Source organism: Gracilinanus agilis, chromosome 4, assembly GCF_016433145.1.
Source record: "Gracilinanus agilis isolate LMUSP501 chromosome 4, AgileGrace, whole genome shotgun sequence".
Classification (NCBI taxonomy): Eukaryota; Metazoa; Chordata; class Mammalia; order Didelphimorphia; family Didelphidae; genus Gracilinanus; species Gracilinanus agilis.
Window position 1 is genome coordinate 414173639 of NC_058133.1, and position 19288 is coordinate 414192926.

The window sequence follows — 19288 nt, forward strand, 5'->3', positions numbered from 1 at the left end:
CTAGCTACAAAAATAATACCTGCTCTCAAAGAGTTTAATGGGGAAGGCAATATCTATATATAATCTATATCTATCTATCTATCTATCTATCTATCTATCTATCTATCTATCTATCTATCTATCTATCTATCTGTCTGTCTATCTGTCTATCTGAATATCAATTAATTAACATTTATTAAATGCCTTCTATGTACCAGGCACTGTGCTGAGGGTGCATAAGACACATAGAGAATAAATGGGGTCTACATGATAGAAATGCTATGAGGCATTATGTAATGGGCTTCAGATTTTCTTTTTCAGAGAAGATTTTTTATTGGTCCATGATTTCTCTGGCATAAGGAACTACCAGTGAGGAAATTATTCTGCTCTTGATCAGAACCTGCTTTAAAATTAAGCTTAGAGTGTTTCCTGGGCTTACTCAGAAGGTAAGTGACTTGGCCAGCACCACACAGGCAGTATGGAGTCAGAGGCAAGACTTGAAACTAGTTCTTCCTAATTCCAAATTTAGGTCTCTGTTCACTAAGAGTAAGCTTTCTCTCTAATTGCTGTATTTATTATAATAATGGGCAAAGTGACACAACATTTATAAAGGCTTTAAAATTCAGAAGTCAAACTCTTTCTTCTTCTCTAGATGAGCATCTACACTTACTTTCAGTAGGAAGCCAAGTTTTTTCTTCTGTTCTTCAAGGCAGATGCTGGCTGATTTCCATCTTTCCTGGATTTCCATGAGTTCAGCTTGCAGGGCCGCCTCCGCGCCACTGTCAGCAGAGAGAAGCAGCTGTTTCCCAGCTTCCACAGTCAGAATGTAGCTCCCTTGTTGCCGAAGGAGGACTTTTTCTTTGAGCTGAAAAGAACAGATTTTTAATGTCTCCCCCCCCTTTTTAGAGAGGCTACAATAATCACAATATGAAACAGGATTCTTATATGTAGGACTCTGGAATTTACAGGAACAGAAATATGACCAACATGATTTAAACTACTTGAGTATAGGTAATATGTTATAATTATCTTATTTCTCCCAGGATCATATATAGGACATTGTAAATAATAGATATTTAAAACACTTTTGTTGTTGATGGTGAACAGAAATCCCTTCTTAGTTGGATGAAAGCAAAGAAGTCAGGATAGGAAGAAAACTGAGAGATGTCAAAGGCTTTGACAACTTTTACCTCTTCTGTAATATTTAAAATAAAACATTTCCACTTTAGGTGGAAAATATGGCCATCTTGAATTTCTTTCTTCATTTATAATCTGGTAATATCACTCTGTGAATTGTGTAGAAAATCCTTGGAATATGAAAGTAGTCTTTGGAAAAGGTTGCTATCTAAGTTGACCACTATTATTATTATGAGACTTTAAGAAAACATTTCAATTAGATTAAACTATTTTTTGGAAAGCAGATAATTATTGTTATCTAATTTGCTTTCAATCAAATAGGAGGGATTGTAGACATATGTATGTGATGATACTAAAGAAGGAATGAGAAAAGTTCCAAAAAGCTGGACAACTAAAATGCTATAAAAATTTTAGAAATTGTATGATTTTATTATCATATTGGACAATGGAAAAACTATAATCTTCCTAATTTCAAAGCCATTTTTGGAATAAATACTAGAAAAGCAAGGTGAAAGCAGAGGAAGAATACAGAGGATAAGAAAAAAAATTTGCATTTACCTGTACTTCATCAAATAGTGTCCTAACTTGTTGCAATGGTATAGGGACACTTCCCAGTCCACTCACAGGCTGATAGGACACTTCAACCAACCATTTACGAAGCTTTTCTGCCATCTCTCGATAGCGTTGCCACTGGCGAATCTGACTATCGATGATCCCCCTTCTTTGCTGAGCCCTTCGAATGACTCCCTGCCATTGGTTACTAAGAAGTGTAAGTTTCAGGTTGAACTCATCCCTGTTGAGAGAATAGCCAGATTAGCCATTGTGAAAAACCATGGCCAACACATATGTATTTCTCTAATCACACAAGAGTTTGCAGGTGCAATGAATTTAAAGATATCATGAGTGGCCTTCTAAACCATCTCTTTACATCTGGCAGGATCCTTTTTTATTTAAATTTTTACATATTTTAAATTTTTTCCAATTACATAGAATTACAATTTTTGACAGTTGTGTTACAAAATTATGAATTCCAAATTCTTTTCCTCACTCCCTTCCCTCTCCCTCTTCCTGAGATGGTAAACAATTTAATCTAGGCTATACATGTGTGACCATGCAAAACATATTACCACATTCTCTTTGAGATACAGATATAATAGTGTTATTGCTGGATCGAAACACATGCATAATTTTATAGTTCTTTGGGAATTGTTCCAAATTAGTCTCTAGATTGGTTGAATTAGTGCATACCTCAACCAACAGTGCATTAGTGTTCTAAAATTTCCACATCCCCTCCATCATTTATCATTTGTGTCATATTAGCCAACCTGATACTTGTGATGAGATACCTCAGAGTTGCTTTAATTTGCATTTTGCTAATCAGTAGAGATTCAGAACATTTTTTATATGACCATAGATAGAGTTTGATTTCTTTGTCTGAGAATTGCTTGTTTATGTCTTTTGACCATTTATCAATTGGAGAATGATTTGTAATTTTGTAAATTTCAGTCAGTTTTCTATATATTGGAGAAATGAAGCTTTCAGAGTAATTTGCTATAAAGTTTCCCCTTCGCCCCACCTTTCTACTTCCTTTCTATTTTGGGTTGCATTCATTTTTTTGTAAAACTTTTTAAATTTAATATACTAAGTTATCCATTTTATATCTCATAATGTTTTCTATCTCTTATTTGGTCATAAACTCATCCCTTATTCATAGATCTGACAGGTAAACCAGTCTATATTTCCCTATTAGCTTATGATAGCACTCTTTATGTATAAATCATGTACCCATTTTGACTAATCTTGTTATACAGTGTGAGGTGTTCATCTATATCTAGTTATATTCCTAGTATAATATCTGTCATACTATTTTCCAAATTTCTTAGCAGTTTTTCTTAAATAGTTAGTTCTTGTCCCCAAAACTGGGAACTTTGGATTTATCTAACACTAGTTTACTAAAGTATTTTATTACTGTCTATTGTGTACGTCATCTATACCACAGATCCACTATTCTCTTCCTTAGTCAGTACCAGATTGTTTTTTTTTTAAACCCTTGTACTTCGGTGTATTGTCTTATAGATGGAAGATTGGTAAGGGTGGGCAATGGGGGTCAAGTGACTTGCCCAGGGTCACACAGCTGGGAAGTGGCTGAGGCCAGGTTTGAACCTAGGACCTCCTGTCTCTAGGCCTGACTCTCACTCCACTGAGCTACCCAGCTGCCCCTACCAGATTGTTTTGATGATTACTTCTTTATAATAAAGTTTGAGATCTGGTATGGATAGGTTCGGAAGGATTATTCTTACACTTTTTTAAATGAATGAAATTACTTTTAAAAAATCAGAGTGACAGTCCATAACCACTTTTGGGCAACATTCTCAATGTAAGACAACCTAACTTCTTCAATTTTTTTCCCTTACCTAACTGAAATCTCCCACTCTATATTTCAGAACCAGTGAAAAAGAAAAACATTTTATTACCACTTTGTGCTCGATAGCACTCGATAACACCCAAAAATAATGTCAAGTTTTCCTTCTATTTTCTCTTCTTCAGGCAGAAGAACCTTAATTAAAGTAACTTCCTCATGTATATCTCCCCCTGAAACTTTCTTAGTTAAACCCAGGAAAATAACCTTCCTATGTTCCTTCATATTGACAATTATCTGCTGATCTCTCTAGAGAGCATTCATGCATCAGTTCTAGATAGCCTTTGATGTATCCTTCAAATTAATATACAATAATAATTATTTCATTTAGCTGATGATCTTTTTTTTAAAGAAAGGGAATCCTCCTCCCTATATACCAAAAATACCATAGTTTATATGTGATAAAAAAAACTGTAGAAGAACTGTCTGAATTATAATGTATGATAATGTATTATCTTATAAAAACTTACAAGTTTTTTAATGGATAGTCAGATACTATTTCTTCCCAGCTGAGTGGCCCCTATGCAACTAATTTAACCTTTCAATCTCAGTTTTCTCATCAGTAAAACGAGAATAATAATAGCATTTACTTTACAGGGATATTATGAAGAGGACCAAAATAAATACATATTTTAGATCTTTATAAGCTTTCAATAAATCAATGTTTCTTATTACCATAATATTCCTCCCCAACCACATTCAGGAATAGAATCAATATATGCTATGCATTCAATTTTCATCTTTATCTAAACTGTATAATCAGTTCATTAATTTCAATTCATTTTTTATATTTTAATACTCATTTTAAAACTTCTTTTCCTTCCCGTCTTTTCTTCAAAGTTTGTCCAAAATTATTCTCTACCTCTTTGTTTTTCTTTCTCCTTTTCATTATATTTAAAAAGATATGGCCTAATCATAACTACTCATAATAAGACTATACCTGGTGATATAACCTTGCCAAAGAAAATGAAAGCCTTAAAATCTGAATGAAATTAGAAGTAACTATTACAGCTAATGAAAACTTGGTTTAAAAAAGTCCCAAAGTCCAAATTCCATCCTTGGAATCTTCAAAAACATTTAACTCCTCATTCTTCTTTATTTAAACCTAACTTCTCCCTCAGAGCAGGTAAGTGACAGAGTGGATAGAGTATGGGCCCTGGAGTCAGGAAGACCTAAGTTCAAATCTAACCTATGATATTTATTAGCTGTGTGACCCTGGGAAAGTTACTTAACTTTGCTTACCAAAGTTTCCTCATGTGTAAAAACTGAGCTAGTGAAGGAAATGGTAAATCACTTCAGTATCTTAAACAAGAAAATCTCAACTGGGGTCACAATCAGACACCACTGAAATTAATGAACAACAACAAATTTCCCCCTTAACTACTAGCTTTCACAATAATCTTAAAAAAGAGAAAAACAAAAGCCCTCTCATTAAAAATTATTGTGTTTCTGTTTTGCTTAATTACTATTTTCTCAACACTATTATAATGTTCAACTATTTTCCCCCAAATATAGAAACATTCCACAAAAACCTATCATTTGTTATCAAAATATTTGATATAAATGTTTAGATTTTAACAAAAGTTATATTAATTCCTATAATAGAAATATGTATTTGTGTATATCAATAAAAGCTACAGCAGAAAACCATGAACTATTGCCACAAAAGTCTCCAAGGTCATGTTCATCTCTATTCTATAATCCTGTGGGTAATTTTAATAACATTCTGAAAAATAATATTATTTGAAAATACAGGTAAGTGAACCAGTTCATATCTTACTTATCTGGGCAGATATGAGTTTACCTTTGTATCCTCTAGAGAGAAGAGACTTGTTTTATAAAAATCAATAAAGCAAATATGATTTCAGAGATCAATGTTTATACTTAAAAGAACACTATTTTCTAAAATGTAAAGTATTTCAGAAACTTCTATTTGTATTAACACAGATAATATTTAAAAATCCTTCTATCTCTTCACTAAATCAAGTTGCTTAAGGACATGTAATAATTTGCAAACTTGTTTTTAAATGGGCTGGTAGGTGCCACAGTAGATAGAATGCTTAGTTTGGAGTCAGAAGAACTGAGTTCAAATTGATCCTCAGACACAGACACGTTTTATCACAAGGAGCTTAATATTCTCCAGGGTGGTTACATTAAGCCCGTGGTTAAATAACTGAAAGGTCATTCTGGGGAAAAAACAATGTGGGACAAGTAAAGGCTTCTCAGAGTACTCAGTACACAAGTAGGAAGCAGCAAAAGACTCTAAGAGGAAGAAGACTCCAAGAAAGAGCACACTGAAGGTATGAGGGATAGGCTGTACTAAGGTATGGAGGGAGGCAATAGAATGATGAGTTCAGAGAACATGATTAGGTCCGTGTGGCATGAGGATAAAATATAATATATAAAAGCAGCCTGAGAAGGTAGATTGAAGCAGATGGTGAAAAATTCTAAGTGGCAGGCTGAGGAATTCATCTTTTATCCTAGAGGCAAATGGGACTCCCTAAAAGGTTTTTGTTTGTTTTAGCAATAGTCAGCTCTTTGCTTTAGGAAGATTATCTTTGAAATTATGTTGGAGATAGAAAAGAGGGAGAGACTAAAGATGGAAACCATTTAGGAGGATACTGTAATAAGAGTCTATGAAAAAAATGAGGTTCTGATTTAGGATAGTGATTATATTGACTAGTGAAAAGCTTATGAATGCATGTAAGAAAAGGAGGTATAATGAAAAAGAACTGTCAGCTGATGAAGTATGGAAAAGAAAATACAGAAGAATAAAGAATAAATCTAAGGTCAAGAATTTATGGAAGGAAGGGAGGAAGGAAAGAAAGAAGGAAGAAAGAAGGAAGAAAGGAAGGAAAAGGAGGGATGGGGAAGAAGAAAAGGAAGAAAAAGGTGGGAGAAAGGAACAAAGGGAAAGGAAATCAGAGAGGGAAGAAAAAAGAAAAGAAGGGAGGACGGAAGGGGAAGTAAAAGATGGAATGATGGAGGAAGGAAGAAAGGAAGGTAAAGAAGAGATAGAAAAAAAGATGTAAAGAAAAGAGGGAAGGAAAGAAGGGAAAAAAGAAGAAAGGAAAAAAAGAGAGGAGGAGGACAGAGAGAAGAGAGGAGAAGGAAGGAAGGAAGGGAGGGATAGAGAGAGAGAGGAAATATTAAATGCCTATTATGTGCCAGGAATTGGGCTAAGTATTTACAAATATCATCTCAGTTGATCCTCACAACAACCCTGGGAGATAAATGTGATCACTATCCTTACTTTATAGCTGAGGAAAATGAGGCTGGTAGAGGTTAAATGACTTGTCCAGCATCACACAGCTGGTAAATGTCTGAGGCCAGATCTTAAACTTGTCTTTCTGAATCTAGTTCTGGTGCTGAATTCACTGCAAAGCTATTGGTACAAACCACAGTGAATGTCTTAAGAGTTGTAAGATGAAAAGCTTTGTTTTAGACACATTAAATGACTAGTGTCTAGCATACTTTCTGGTATACAGTGGGCACTCAGTAAATGATTATGGGATAAATGCATTGTTGAGAAGTCTTTAGATACCAAGGGTATCAGGGAATATTTTATGAAGAAGGTCATATTTAAATTAAATCTTAAATGATAAGTAACATAATTTTTGTTTATTTTCTGGATTTGAGCTTCCATATTTTGTCCAGGCTAGAAGCTACAGTGGATGTTGTATAGATCCCAATGTTAATGGGTATAGAAAGTCTTGAAGAGATTATAAATTTGAAGTTGGAGGGAAACAGATAAGTTCTCATTGAACAAATGAGGAAACTGAGGTTTTGAAGAGTTTGAGCAATTTTATCAGGGTCACACAGGCAGGAAGTGGCAGGATCAGCACCAAATACTTTTGAACACAAATAATTCACTATACCAAATTGCTTCTCTAGACAGGAATTCAACAGGTTAAATGGAAGAATATTGGAGAAGTCTGGGAATGGGGGTAGATGGGTCAGAAGGCAGGTCCAGACAGAAAGAACAGCTAAGGCATAGCATTTAGACAGTAGAAGGTAGTGTGAGTCGAGGATGAAAATAAAAGGCAAGACTGGGAACTTAAAATAGAATGAGATTATAAGGCCTAGAATGCTAGACAAAGCAATTTGAAGTTAATTTTAGATAAACTGGGAGCCATTGAAGATTTCTGAGGAGATGAGTTACATTTTCTACGTATAAGAAAAAAAAATATTCTGGCAGTACTGTAAACTTCAGAATGATGGCTAAGAGATTGAGGACAGGAAGACCTAGTAAGAAGTTATAATGTTTTAAATATATTGGCTACTCACTACTAAAGAATTTCATTGGCAACTTTCCTCACAAGTATTCAAAATCCTACCTGTCATCCACTTGACCTTGTTCTAGAAGGTGCTGCCCATCAACAATGATTGAATGCAAAATCTGTTGACGACTGAACATCTCTGCTTGAAACAACTGTCACAAAAATAAGTACACAAAAGTGAAAATAATGGCAATAATATGCTTCAGAGGCTTCCAACTCAATTATTTGTATTAAAAACTCAATTCCACCCTAATTTCCTAGACATTCACTCTTTCCTTTTATTGCTAGCTTCTAAGGCAAACACATTTTTAAAAAATTAATGATAACTGATAAAGTATATTAGAAGACAATTAGTAACATGTAAATTTGGAAATGCTAAGTTTTTAGATGAGGAAAGTCATGAGAATTATTTCTGCGTTAAAAAATATGATTCTGAGGCTGGCAAAAAATTAAAGCTATTTTTTAAAAAAATCACTGGAGATAAATATAATTGAGAAATGGAAGCTTTTGTTTAAGCTAATGATTATTATAAAGTTGAAAACAAAGCTCTTTGTTTTAATAGCAATCAAAATTGTAACATTTTCTCTAGTTTTTGTATTTATTTATGCTCCGTATAAAAAGGTTAGATTTTCTAATGATTCTACAGAATAGAAGACATCAATACGATAATAACAACAATAACTTGACTTATATGTAAATATATATATACATCTTTGAAGAATAATAATGCTCTCTCACTAATTCATTATGGATTTAAATTAAGGCATAACTTTTTACCTCATTTGTGTTTCTCTTTCTTCAGCTATAAAATAAAGGAGCTAACAATTATCAATAATGTTACTTCTAGCTTTAATATTGTATTTGCTTTAGATTACTGGCTTTAATAAAGTGTATAAAGAAATAGAATTCACAAATGCGATTATATGCTATAAATAAGGGAAAGAAAAGAGAATAAGCATTTATATGGCACTTTCTATATTCCAGGCACTGTGATAGATATTTTTTTACAGTATTACCTCATTTGATCCTCATTAACCAGTGTGAGATGGATGCTATTATTATTTTCATTTGTAACTGAGGAAACTGAGGCAAAAGAGCTTAATGATTAGTCCAGGGTCTCATAATTAGCAAGTATATGAATTAAGATATGAACTCAGATCTTCCTGACTCTAGACACAGTATTTTTCCCACTATGTCATCAAGTTGCCTCAGGTATAAGACTAGATATAGGAATTATTACATGTCCACAATTTCGATTGCTACTATATATTATCTTCCACTAAAGTTTTGCCCCCAAAACTCAACTTGTTTTTCAGAAGTCTATGCATATTGGGTCTAAGCTCTGGCATTTCTGACCAAGAGGATTAGGTCCAGCTATAGGTCTGGTGGCATACTCTTTTCTGAAAATTAGACTAGACTAATTAAGCTTGGGCATATTTATATCCAAAAGGTTGACATACTGATAATAATACTAGTTATTATTATTATTATTATTATCATTATTATTGCTGTTTGTAGTAGTAGTAATAGCAGTAGTGGTAAGACCAAACCACAGACTACTTACATTAAAGATCACAATTTATATCAGAGTATACACACCAATGAATGTCATAGGGCTTGGAAATATCATATATTTTACAAACTATGTGTGCAGCCATCTGATGAGGCAGGATCTAGTATGTATTTCATTAAACTATAAAAATAAAAAGCTTAGGAAAAGGAGATGCAATGCTAATGTAAACAATGATTCTTAGATTTTCAATAATGGCATCCTCAAGGCCTTTGCAAAGAGCTCAACATTCATATCTTCCAAAATTCTAATATCATTACCTACCTCATGTGCCCTTTGTTGCTCTAAAAGACGTTGATAATTGCCTGAAATCTCTACTGCCAACTTCTGTTCTGTCTGAACCAGGAATTCCATCCACGTTTCACATTTTTCCAAGAAGGTTTGATGTTGCAAAAGGAATGACTGTAACTTGCTGAAAGAACAAAAGAGAAGAATGAAAAAAGAACAAATCAGAAAATGCCTCCAAATTACAGAAATAAAGTCATTTGGTTTTTTTTCCCCATCGGCATTACAAATACTACCACCATCATCATATCTATATTGCCATAGAGATATATTTTACACTACATACTATATCTGTAGTCTAAGTCATCAATTGTTAGAAAAATAAATGAATACACTAAAATTTCATTTAATTATTTTAAAATAATTTTAATTTTTAAAAGGAAAGCAATCTTTAATACATGTAGAAGTGAATCTATTTCTTACTCAATTGGATTTCTTGAACTGTTTTCAAATTATGATAGTATAATGTAAAAGACAGAAATTTGACAAATCTGTAGAATTAAAAAAAACTATAAATGCAAACTTTACTTGACTTCAAATTTCTAAGATTTTGTACCTGAATCTTTCTGTGGTCTGAGAGGAGATTAAAGACCAGTGCCTATTCAAATTCTGTATCCTTTTTATTTCCTTATCATTTAGTGGTAATCTATATCCCAGCTCATTAAGACGATCCAAATCTGGAGCCATGCTGCTGAATTTTAGCATCTGGCCCTGAAAAAAGGAAAAAAAAAACAGGAAAACAACCTACTTAGACATGGATAGTGAAGCTGAAATACTACTAGCAGCCTAAGCATCCAGTTAGGTCATTATTACCTATATCTATTCTCTTTATTTCTTACCTGTTCAATTCTTTTGTCAAATTTAGATCACATGGAGAAACAGAAATTTCTGGCAAATAAGGGAAGAGATGACACTAAAGATTTATTGACTTGGTGATTTTACAAATATTCTCCTAAGCGTCAGGTTAAGGATGAAAATGGCACTAATGATAAAGATTTTTTTGCATGTTTGGATAACATATGTATTGTAATCTTGATTTCATTATTCTAATATATCTTTGCTAAATAAGAAAAAGCTCCATTGACCAGCAGAATAAATGGCACATCCTAATTAATTTTAATTAGTTTAATTGGTTTTATTGCTCTTTCTTTTCCCAAGGACTAAAGGAGAGATGAAACTTGTTTATCTTTTAGAGTGTTGCTCTTTCTCAGCATTGGCTTTGACTGGATTGGCTGGAGTACAGAGATTTACGTGATGGAGAATTTCTGATATTTATATTATAGAGAACTTATATATTAGAATTCTGTACCAACTCAACCTTATTTCCTCAATCACCTTCCAGTTCATTCCTCATCAGCCTTTTCCACATTTTTTGATTGGCATTCTCTGTAACCTCCAAAAGAATTACAAATAAAAAAGAAAGAACTTTCTTGTCTTCTCTCTATTCTTAGAAAAACTGAATTAATTGTATTTTAGGTAGTGAGGCAGCTTGTCAAAACAGATAAAGGTCTAGCCTTTGAGTAAGGTAGATCAAAATTAGTGCTTAACATATAGTAAGTACTTAACAAATGCTTTTTCATTCGTTTACTCATGATAATATCATTTGTTGTCTGATGATATGGAATAGGGATAACTTTTCTAATACTTACTTTCAGTTCTTCCATTCTGTCCTGAATTGTTGAAAGGTCAGATGAATGGTTGGGGTCCTGTCCTTTTAGTACTTCTTCAGCTTCTAAAATCCAGCCCTCCAGACCTTCTAAACTCTTGGAAAATGTTTCATAGTCAAGAACTCCAGCCTTTTGCAAAAAAAATTAACATTCTGAATTTTAGAAAAAAGTATATTTAGACAGTTTTTTGATTTGCTTAAGCAATTGCTGTATTTATTTCATTTTCTCATTGTACAAAATCTTTTCTGAAAAATACTCTAACAGTGATTTTTCAGGTTGAGTATACTTTTTATTGCTTATTCTAGAATATAGATTTATTTCTTTTCATAATTTGCTTTATACTATTTCCAAACATAAATATTTTTGTGTAATATACTACCATCTTTTCAGTCACCCAGGTTCACAACCATTATACTCCAACATTTCACTCTGACCCAGTTCACATTTCTAGTCAGTTGCCAATTCTTTCTATCACTATATCTTTCACCTATCTCATCTCCTCTCATAATTGAACTATTTCCCTATCTTCCTAACTGGTCTCTTTGATCTCTCCTCATAACAACCTATCTCCCCAACTTCTAGAGGCACTAAATTGATTTTTTAAATGGTAAGTCAGATCCAGCTATCTCTACTCAATTAATGCCAGCAACTCCATATTATTAATGAGGAACCATGTTTAGATTTAAAGCTTTGCATACAGATTGCCTCTATGTTGCTTTCATTCTTTTTATATACATTATTTCCTTCTTTACATGGTCTAGCTATACTGTCTTATTTGATGCTTCTGACACACACATATATATATATACACACACACATATATGTATATAATATTTCGTCCTTTTTGTCCTTTGCACTCTCTCTCCTATGCATGGAATCAATATTCCTATCTCTACCACAATCTCTAAGAATCTCTGATTTTCTTCAAGACTCAGTTCCTGTGCCTCCTCCTAAAGGATGCTTTTGCTGGTCCTTCCTTGTCCCCAATTCCTCCCTCATCCACCCAAATAAAAAAAAAGTACTCTAAGGTACATTGCATTGGTCTGTATGCATTTTGTATATGTCTGTATATGTACATGTTGTATGTCATCTGTTAAAAACGTATGCTCCTTGAGAACAGGGGACATTTCATTTTCATCCTGTATCTCTAGAGCTACAAAGCATAAATGCTTAATAAATATTTGCTTGCTTGACTAACTGATGCAATAGGAAGGAATGTAAACTACAATGGGCAAAGCCAGATTTCTATTTATATAAGAACATTCTAAAAGCCCTACTGATCTTTTAAGGATTTGATCATCTATTATTATTTATTTGGGAGACAGTTGAGGTAGATTTAGTATTGTCTAGATCAGGGGTCGGCAACATATGGCTCTTAAGCCATATCTGGCTCCACCTCCCCATAGGCCAGTCTGGGCAGAGCCCCAGGATGTGCCCCAGGGAGCCCTTCAGCCCCCGCCCCATATTCCAGCACCTTCCGCCTCCATCCTCCTTCTTCTGCAGGTGTTTATGGCTTTCATGGCCATAAAGGTTGCCGACCCATTGGTCTAGATGATTAATCAGTCTTCTATTTATAAATATTTCCATATTCAAACTCAAAGACATAAAGGCTGAGGTTCTCACATCCACTGAACAGATTTTTTTTTTACCTGTAATAATTTCTGCTGTCTGCTAAGAGCCTGTTCCAGGGCAGACAAGTGTTGACTCAGAGCATGCTGGTCAGACTGAATGGCTGATGCTGCAGAAGTATCCACTTGTTGTTTAAGTTGCTCTCCCAGCTCATGCAGCACAAACAAGGAATCCTGAACATTCCTTTGGCCTTTTAGAAGGTCCTAAAGGGGTGGGAGAAATGAAATATCTACCATGAGACCACTCTTCTTGGGCATGTCTTCACCTTCTTATTAGGACCATGTAGGCAGTAAGTTCACTTCTTTCTTGCAGGATAGATTTTGTATACACATGTACTTATTCAGCTAATCTAAATGTCCTTACTAATACTCAGGTATGATAGAGTAGAGCAGTGAATAATACATTCTGTGTGTGTGTGTGTGTGTGTGTGATATGTATGAATTGTGTGAACCAATTCAATATAATTGGTTTCCTTTGTAATGATGTGTACTTTATTTTTTACATCCAAAAATGATTTTCTGCAGAAGAATCTATTGGTTTCACCAGATAGACAAATGTGGATTAAGACTTCTACCACACATACCCAAACCCTCATGGGGTTTACATGTGGAATAAAATGAAATTGCTTACTTTAACTGTGATATGAGCATTACAGGAACTAATTGAAGTAGTATTGTTTTAAATATTCAAGATCTCTCTTGAACTTTAAAGAGGAATTATAAAGTGCGTGCCAAGCAAGGGCAAACCAAGAAGAAAGAAAAAAGGAAAGAAAATTTACATGAAAATCAGGCTACATTTTAAAGCAGTGAAGGTATAGACACTATGACACACTTCTCCTAAGGCAAACTGATATCTCATTCAAACACTTGTCTTTTCTCAGAAAGGTGAGGACTTCTTTGGTACTTTTACCTTGATTAAAAATAAAGTTACCTTATTTTATATTCTGAGGCAACCTTAAGTTGCCTCAGTACCTAATAGTAACTAAAATTTTTGAAGTTAAGCAAGCTTGAATTTTGATGAAAGGAAAGGTGGAGAAATACACTATTTGTAAACATACATTGCAATCTTGAATCCAGGCTGCAACTTCATCATCAACAATATCTTTATTATTTGCTGCCTTTAATAGCTCATTAGTTTGATCCTCTTGCTGCTGGATTGTTGAAGCACACTGTTTGGAATAATCTTTGTATCTCTGCCACAGTTGAAATAAAGCTTTACTGGAGTGTAACTGTTCAGCAATCTCTTCTAACAAATTATTCCACCTGAAGACAAAAAGCACACATACACATTGGTTAATGTAGATTCCTTGATGTTTCCCCATTTTATTTTTGTAGATTACTTGATCTTTCCCACTGTTTTGTTTTTATCTTTGTAGCCCCAAAGTCCAGCACAAAATGGGCTGTTATTGTCTATTGAATGGCTTGTTAAGTATGATTAAGATATTTTTACATTGTGCAAATGGAAATAATGTATAATCATCCATTTTTTTAAATAAAAAAGATAGAGTTTCATCAGTGGCCTACAAATTTATTTTGAAGGTAAAGAATTAGAGATGAAAATATTTTGAATAAGCGACAATTCCATTTATGTAGGCAGCAATTCCAAAGCAATTAATGCATTTTCCTCTTGCAAAACATTATTTTTGAACTTCAAAACAAATAGAATGAATGACCATATGTGAACAAACCTTACTAAACTCAATATAAAAAATTTAAAGACTTTCAATTATACAGTTGATAGGATTGAGAATGAGATCTTTAAAAAAACCACTAGAATTAGGCTATCCCATACCTCATATTCACTTCTTTCAATGTATTGGTAAGTGTTTCTGTCACGGGTGGATGACATTCTTTTAATAGTTGGTTTGTTACAGAGCCAAATTTCTGCAAGCTGCTCTCCTGCTTTTCTAACTCATCCTGTAGACTCTATTCATGAAAAGAGAAGAGACAAACAGCATGATAGTATCTAAATTTTAGTTTGTACATATTAGTACAAAAACTTAAAATTAAAATAGGCGTTTACTAGGTTCTTTTGAAAGAAGATGAAATGAGTAACTTTACAGTAAATTTTTATGTTTTTTTAGTAACTTTTCTTACAACTTCATATTAGCACTGAGGATTATAAGGGTTAGTGGGTAAGTCTAAAAAGAGCACATAAGAGTAGCTAGTTAGCTAGCTACTCTAATTTGACAGTGTAGAGAAAATTTTATATAGATAACTTCCCTGTCAATTCTAATTTTTGTTTTATAGATGTCACCTTAGAACTAGTTGGTCATTCAATAAATATTAGTTTATTTAGTACCTTCTATGTACCAGGCACTGTGTTAAGAGCTTAGCATACTAAAAAGGCAAAAGCTATTCCTTGCTCTCAAGAAGCTTAGGGTCTAATTGGTGGAGACAACATGTAAACAACTATAGAATAACAAGATTAGAAAGATAGATAGATGGATAGATAGATGGAGTAGAGAGAGGGAGAGAGAGATAAAAAGATAAGGATACGTAATAAATTGGGAAAAAATCAATTGAAAGAAAGCACTAGAATTAAGAGAGATTAGGAAAGACTTTTTGTAAAAAATATGATTTCACTTGGAACTGAAGGAATCCAGGAAGTTGAGATGAATATGGAGAATCATGTCTTGAAAGAGTATAGAACTGGACATAAGACTATTCCTATTTTTATCATTAATTAGCACTGGGACTCTGGTACTATTTCACTTATAAAAGAAATGGAAATAGATGATTTCCAAGGTTCCTTCTTGATCTAAAATGATATGATTCTATGGTTAAACCTCTGAAGGAATACTGACTGCAAGATGCAAATATGAAGCTGAGAAATCTTGCCCAGGGAAGCAGTCTTCACCTATATTTTTTACAAGACCTACCTATTGGGTAGGTCCCAGCCAATGGGGTAGGATTGAACATTATGACAGAGCTATGAACTGAAAAACCATAAAATATGGATTCCTCAGGCATTAGGACAATGGGAAATGGGGGATTGTTGGAGTGTAAATAATGAAATGGTCCTATCATGCTGAACCTACAGAATGAACTCCAGGCAACATGTAAATGCAGAAATACATTCATAAATGAACTGGTAAAATCCAATATCATTTTGATACTGTTTCTGATTTGTCTACTATTGTTTTTGCTATTTTAATCCAAAAAGAGGGTACCCTGTCATATAATGATTAAGGCAATATCAATAAAACTGCCAGTCCCACACTAGATGTTCAAAAGAACATTTTAATGTTTTGAATTATGAAATTATTTTAAATCTCCCAAAGTTATTATTAGTAATTGCATTATCATCAGCATAATCAGTTCTGACTAATAAGGACTTGCCTGGCATATTCCACTGTATGATGCATTTGGGGAACTGACTGCTAGTTAGAAAAAGTAAATTCCCTTCAGAAGAATTAGACATTGGATCAGAGATATTTGAATTTATTTTCGGTTGCCAGAATAGATTAGAAGTGGGGAAGGGTACATTCTGTGCTTATTAGCCCTTAAGTGCCCTTACCTAACCCTTAATACACATAGTACCTATTCTTCCAATTACAGATAGGAGCAGATGGAGGAGAGTGCCTGAAGTAGAATGGTGGACAGTGTCGAGGAGTCTGAGGCAGCAGTTTAGTGGAGGTAAATATGGCTTGGCAGGCTATCCTCATCTAAAAGTATGGTAGGAATGTCATTTTAGATGTTGTTATTGATAATGGATACAACAAAGAACAGAGCAATAAGGAAAAGAGCACATATTGAACTAAGCTATTAGATTTTTGTGGAAAGCAAAGAAAAACACATTAAAAGCTAGTTAATAGCTCTTCTTTTCATTGCGGTTGGCTTTATTTTTTAATCCTTTAACTTGTGGAGACTAACGAGAATAGAAAAGAAAGAGGAAGCTTGAGAGGAAGATGCCAGTGGTGGAAAGCAGACCAAAGGAGCATAAATTTAGAGCTGGAAAAGACCTTAGAGGTAAAAAATGAAGGGATTCTGGGGTCATCAGGAACATAGATTTGAGAAGAGACCTCAGAGGTCATCAAATCCAATTCACTCATTTTACAGATGAGGAAATTGAGGTTCAGAGAGTTTAAGGAACTTGTTCAGTCATATATCTTGTAACCATGTGAGGAAGGATTTGAATTCAGGTCTTGCTGAATTCAAATCCAGTACTCTTTCCATTAAGCCACCTAGTAATAGGTATAAAAGCAAATTTTGAAATAGTGCTGTCACAACCTTGTGAATACTCAGTGGTTATTTACTTTAGAATAGTTAGAAATTAGAATATTTATAAAATAGTACCACTTCATTATAGGATAACCTGATTTTAAAAAATGTCATCCAAGGTGGCTCAGTAGATTGAGAAACAGACCTGGACACAGGAGGTCCTGGGCTCAAATATGGCTTTAGATACTTTCTAGCTATGTGAACCTGAGCAAGTCACTTAATCCCAATTGCCTAGTCCTTACCACTCATCTGTCTTGGAATACTTAGGGGTTTACCAAAAAAAAGATGACATCCACAAAGAAATTTGGTTCAGAAATAAAAGTTAAATTAAAAAAGATTTAAAGATTTTAAAACTTTCACAAACGTCTCAGTTTTCTTTTTTCCAAAAGTTTAAAGTCACTGCAATGAAATATTTAACATTTGCTCCTCACCTGTAGATTCTCTACTTGCACTTTCACAGCCTCCAGAGAACCAGTCAGCAATCGGAAACGAGACAGAGAATACCTGGCTTCCATCAGGTAACTGTTAATTTCCTCATAAGCCACTTTGTACACATTCCACTGATCAAACATTGACTGTAGTAATATTTTGAGTTGTCCAACCTTTAAAAAGTATATGTGTGTGAGAATAATACATGGAAATTCCACAAAATAAATGCAACCCTCCTCCTCCAACCCAAACCAAAACCCTATGCAATAGCCCATGAGATATTGAAGACTATCTAATGAAAGTGATGCAATATACACATTAAAAACAGGAAGATGCAAAGCAGAGATTTTAAGATGCTCTTTTGTAATCTTTTGAGGATTTAACTTTCATAAGCCACTGAGTTAATGAAGTAACTATGAATATATTTACTATATGAACATGTACTATTATTTATAGCCCATTATTCTGGAGAGTATTTGGAGTCGAGGCTTGTTAAGAGAAGAGGAATTTTATGGATAAATGTGGCTTATGCTAGTATAACTTTTGCAGCCATATGTAATTTGTATGGGCAGTGCATAGGACTCTTTGGCTGTCAAGTCAGGTGGACCCACCAGAGTTTAGGGAAAGGTTTTAAAAATGCCATACTCTGAAATTGGAGCTGATAAGAATCAGGCATCCTGCAGAATTAACTCAACAAAAGTATGTTTTATTCAGCAACTAATTTTCTGAATCTCTTCAAGGGACTAAAATTTTTTAACCTAATTAAGGGGATTGAAACAAAAAACATAAACTATGATTTAATTAATCGTAATATGCCCCCAGGACATGACAGAAGACTGGTAGCACAGAACTTCTAGAAAATGAGAATCTATTACTATTTTTCCAGTACTGTCTAGGTTAAAGATAGCCATCTCAAGATCATTAAGTATCTGGAGGAAAAATATGCTCTAAAGTCTTACATAACCTTTATTATTTTGTTTTTTACACATTATTACCATGTGGTCTAAATTTGCCCAGGAATGGTTAAGTTCTTGCAGATTATTCATGATGACACCAGACACATCCTTCTTGTCCTTAATCAAAGAAAGTCCATTCTGTTCTATCTTTTCTATTTCTTTTTCTTTTGCTTTAATTAAGTCTTCCAGATCCTAAAAATTAAAAAAAAATGATTAATTTTTGGAATTTTACATTGGGCACAATATAACCTTAGGAAATAGAGCAGTAAAAATGATTACTTATGGAGCTCTCTAAAACCCTTTCACTAATCAAAAAAGCTACTACTTTTTCCTTCTTCAATTACTCTGTACTTAGCTTGTATGAATTTTGGATGTAGATATATGTAAACGTGTTGTTTCCTCAATAGAATGTAAGTTCCCTGAGAGTAGAGACTTTTATTTCTATTTTTGCATTCCTAGTGCCTAGCACAGTATTTGGCATGTAGTTAAAATTTAATAAATAATTAATGAGTGAAGGAATGAATAAGTGTATAGTAGTTTAAGATTATACACTAATATGTTAGTGTATGTTAGAGGTTAGTTTAGTATGTGAAAATTGTTTCAATCAAAATATAGTAAACTGAGGAACAAAGTTCTTAGAATGATTGATTAATTACTAAAGTGTGAATTTACCAATAAATAGGATTTCAGCTTTTAACAAAGTTAAGACTTTGA

At 33.7% G+C, this 19288-nt stretch overlaps 1 protein-coding gene across 1 annotated transcript in view; it reads right to left on the minus strand.

Annotated features, from left to right (window-relative positions):
- Positions 1–19288, minus strand: part of SYNE1 (spectrin repeat containing nuclear envelope protein 1) — a 122230-nt gene that overhangs the window by 82608 nt on the left and 20334 nt on the right. The window contains exons 12-22 of the mRNA XM_044671720.1: positions 18614–18766; positions 17621–17791; positions 14758–14891; positions 14024–14228; positions 12987–13169; positions 11320–11466; positions 10227–10381; positions 9650–9797; positions 7873–7967; positions 1675–1909; positions 650–844 (exon numbers count right to left, since the gene is read on the minus strand). Of these exons, the coding sequence (XP_044527655.1) occupies positions 650–844; positions 1675–1909; positions 7873–7967; positions 9650–9797; positions 10227–10381; positions 11320–11466; positions 12987–13169; positions 14024–14228; positions 14758–14891; positions 17621–17791; positions 18614–18766 (1821 nt within the window). The remainder of the gene's footprint in view (positions 1–649; positions 845–1674; positions 1910–7872; positions 7968–9649; positions 9798–10226; positions 10382–11319; positions 11467–12986; positions 13170–14023; positions 14229–14757; positions 14892–17620; positions 17792–18613; positions 18767–19288) is intronic.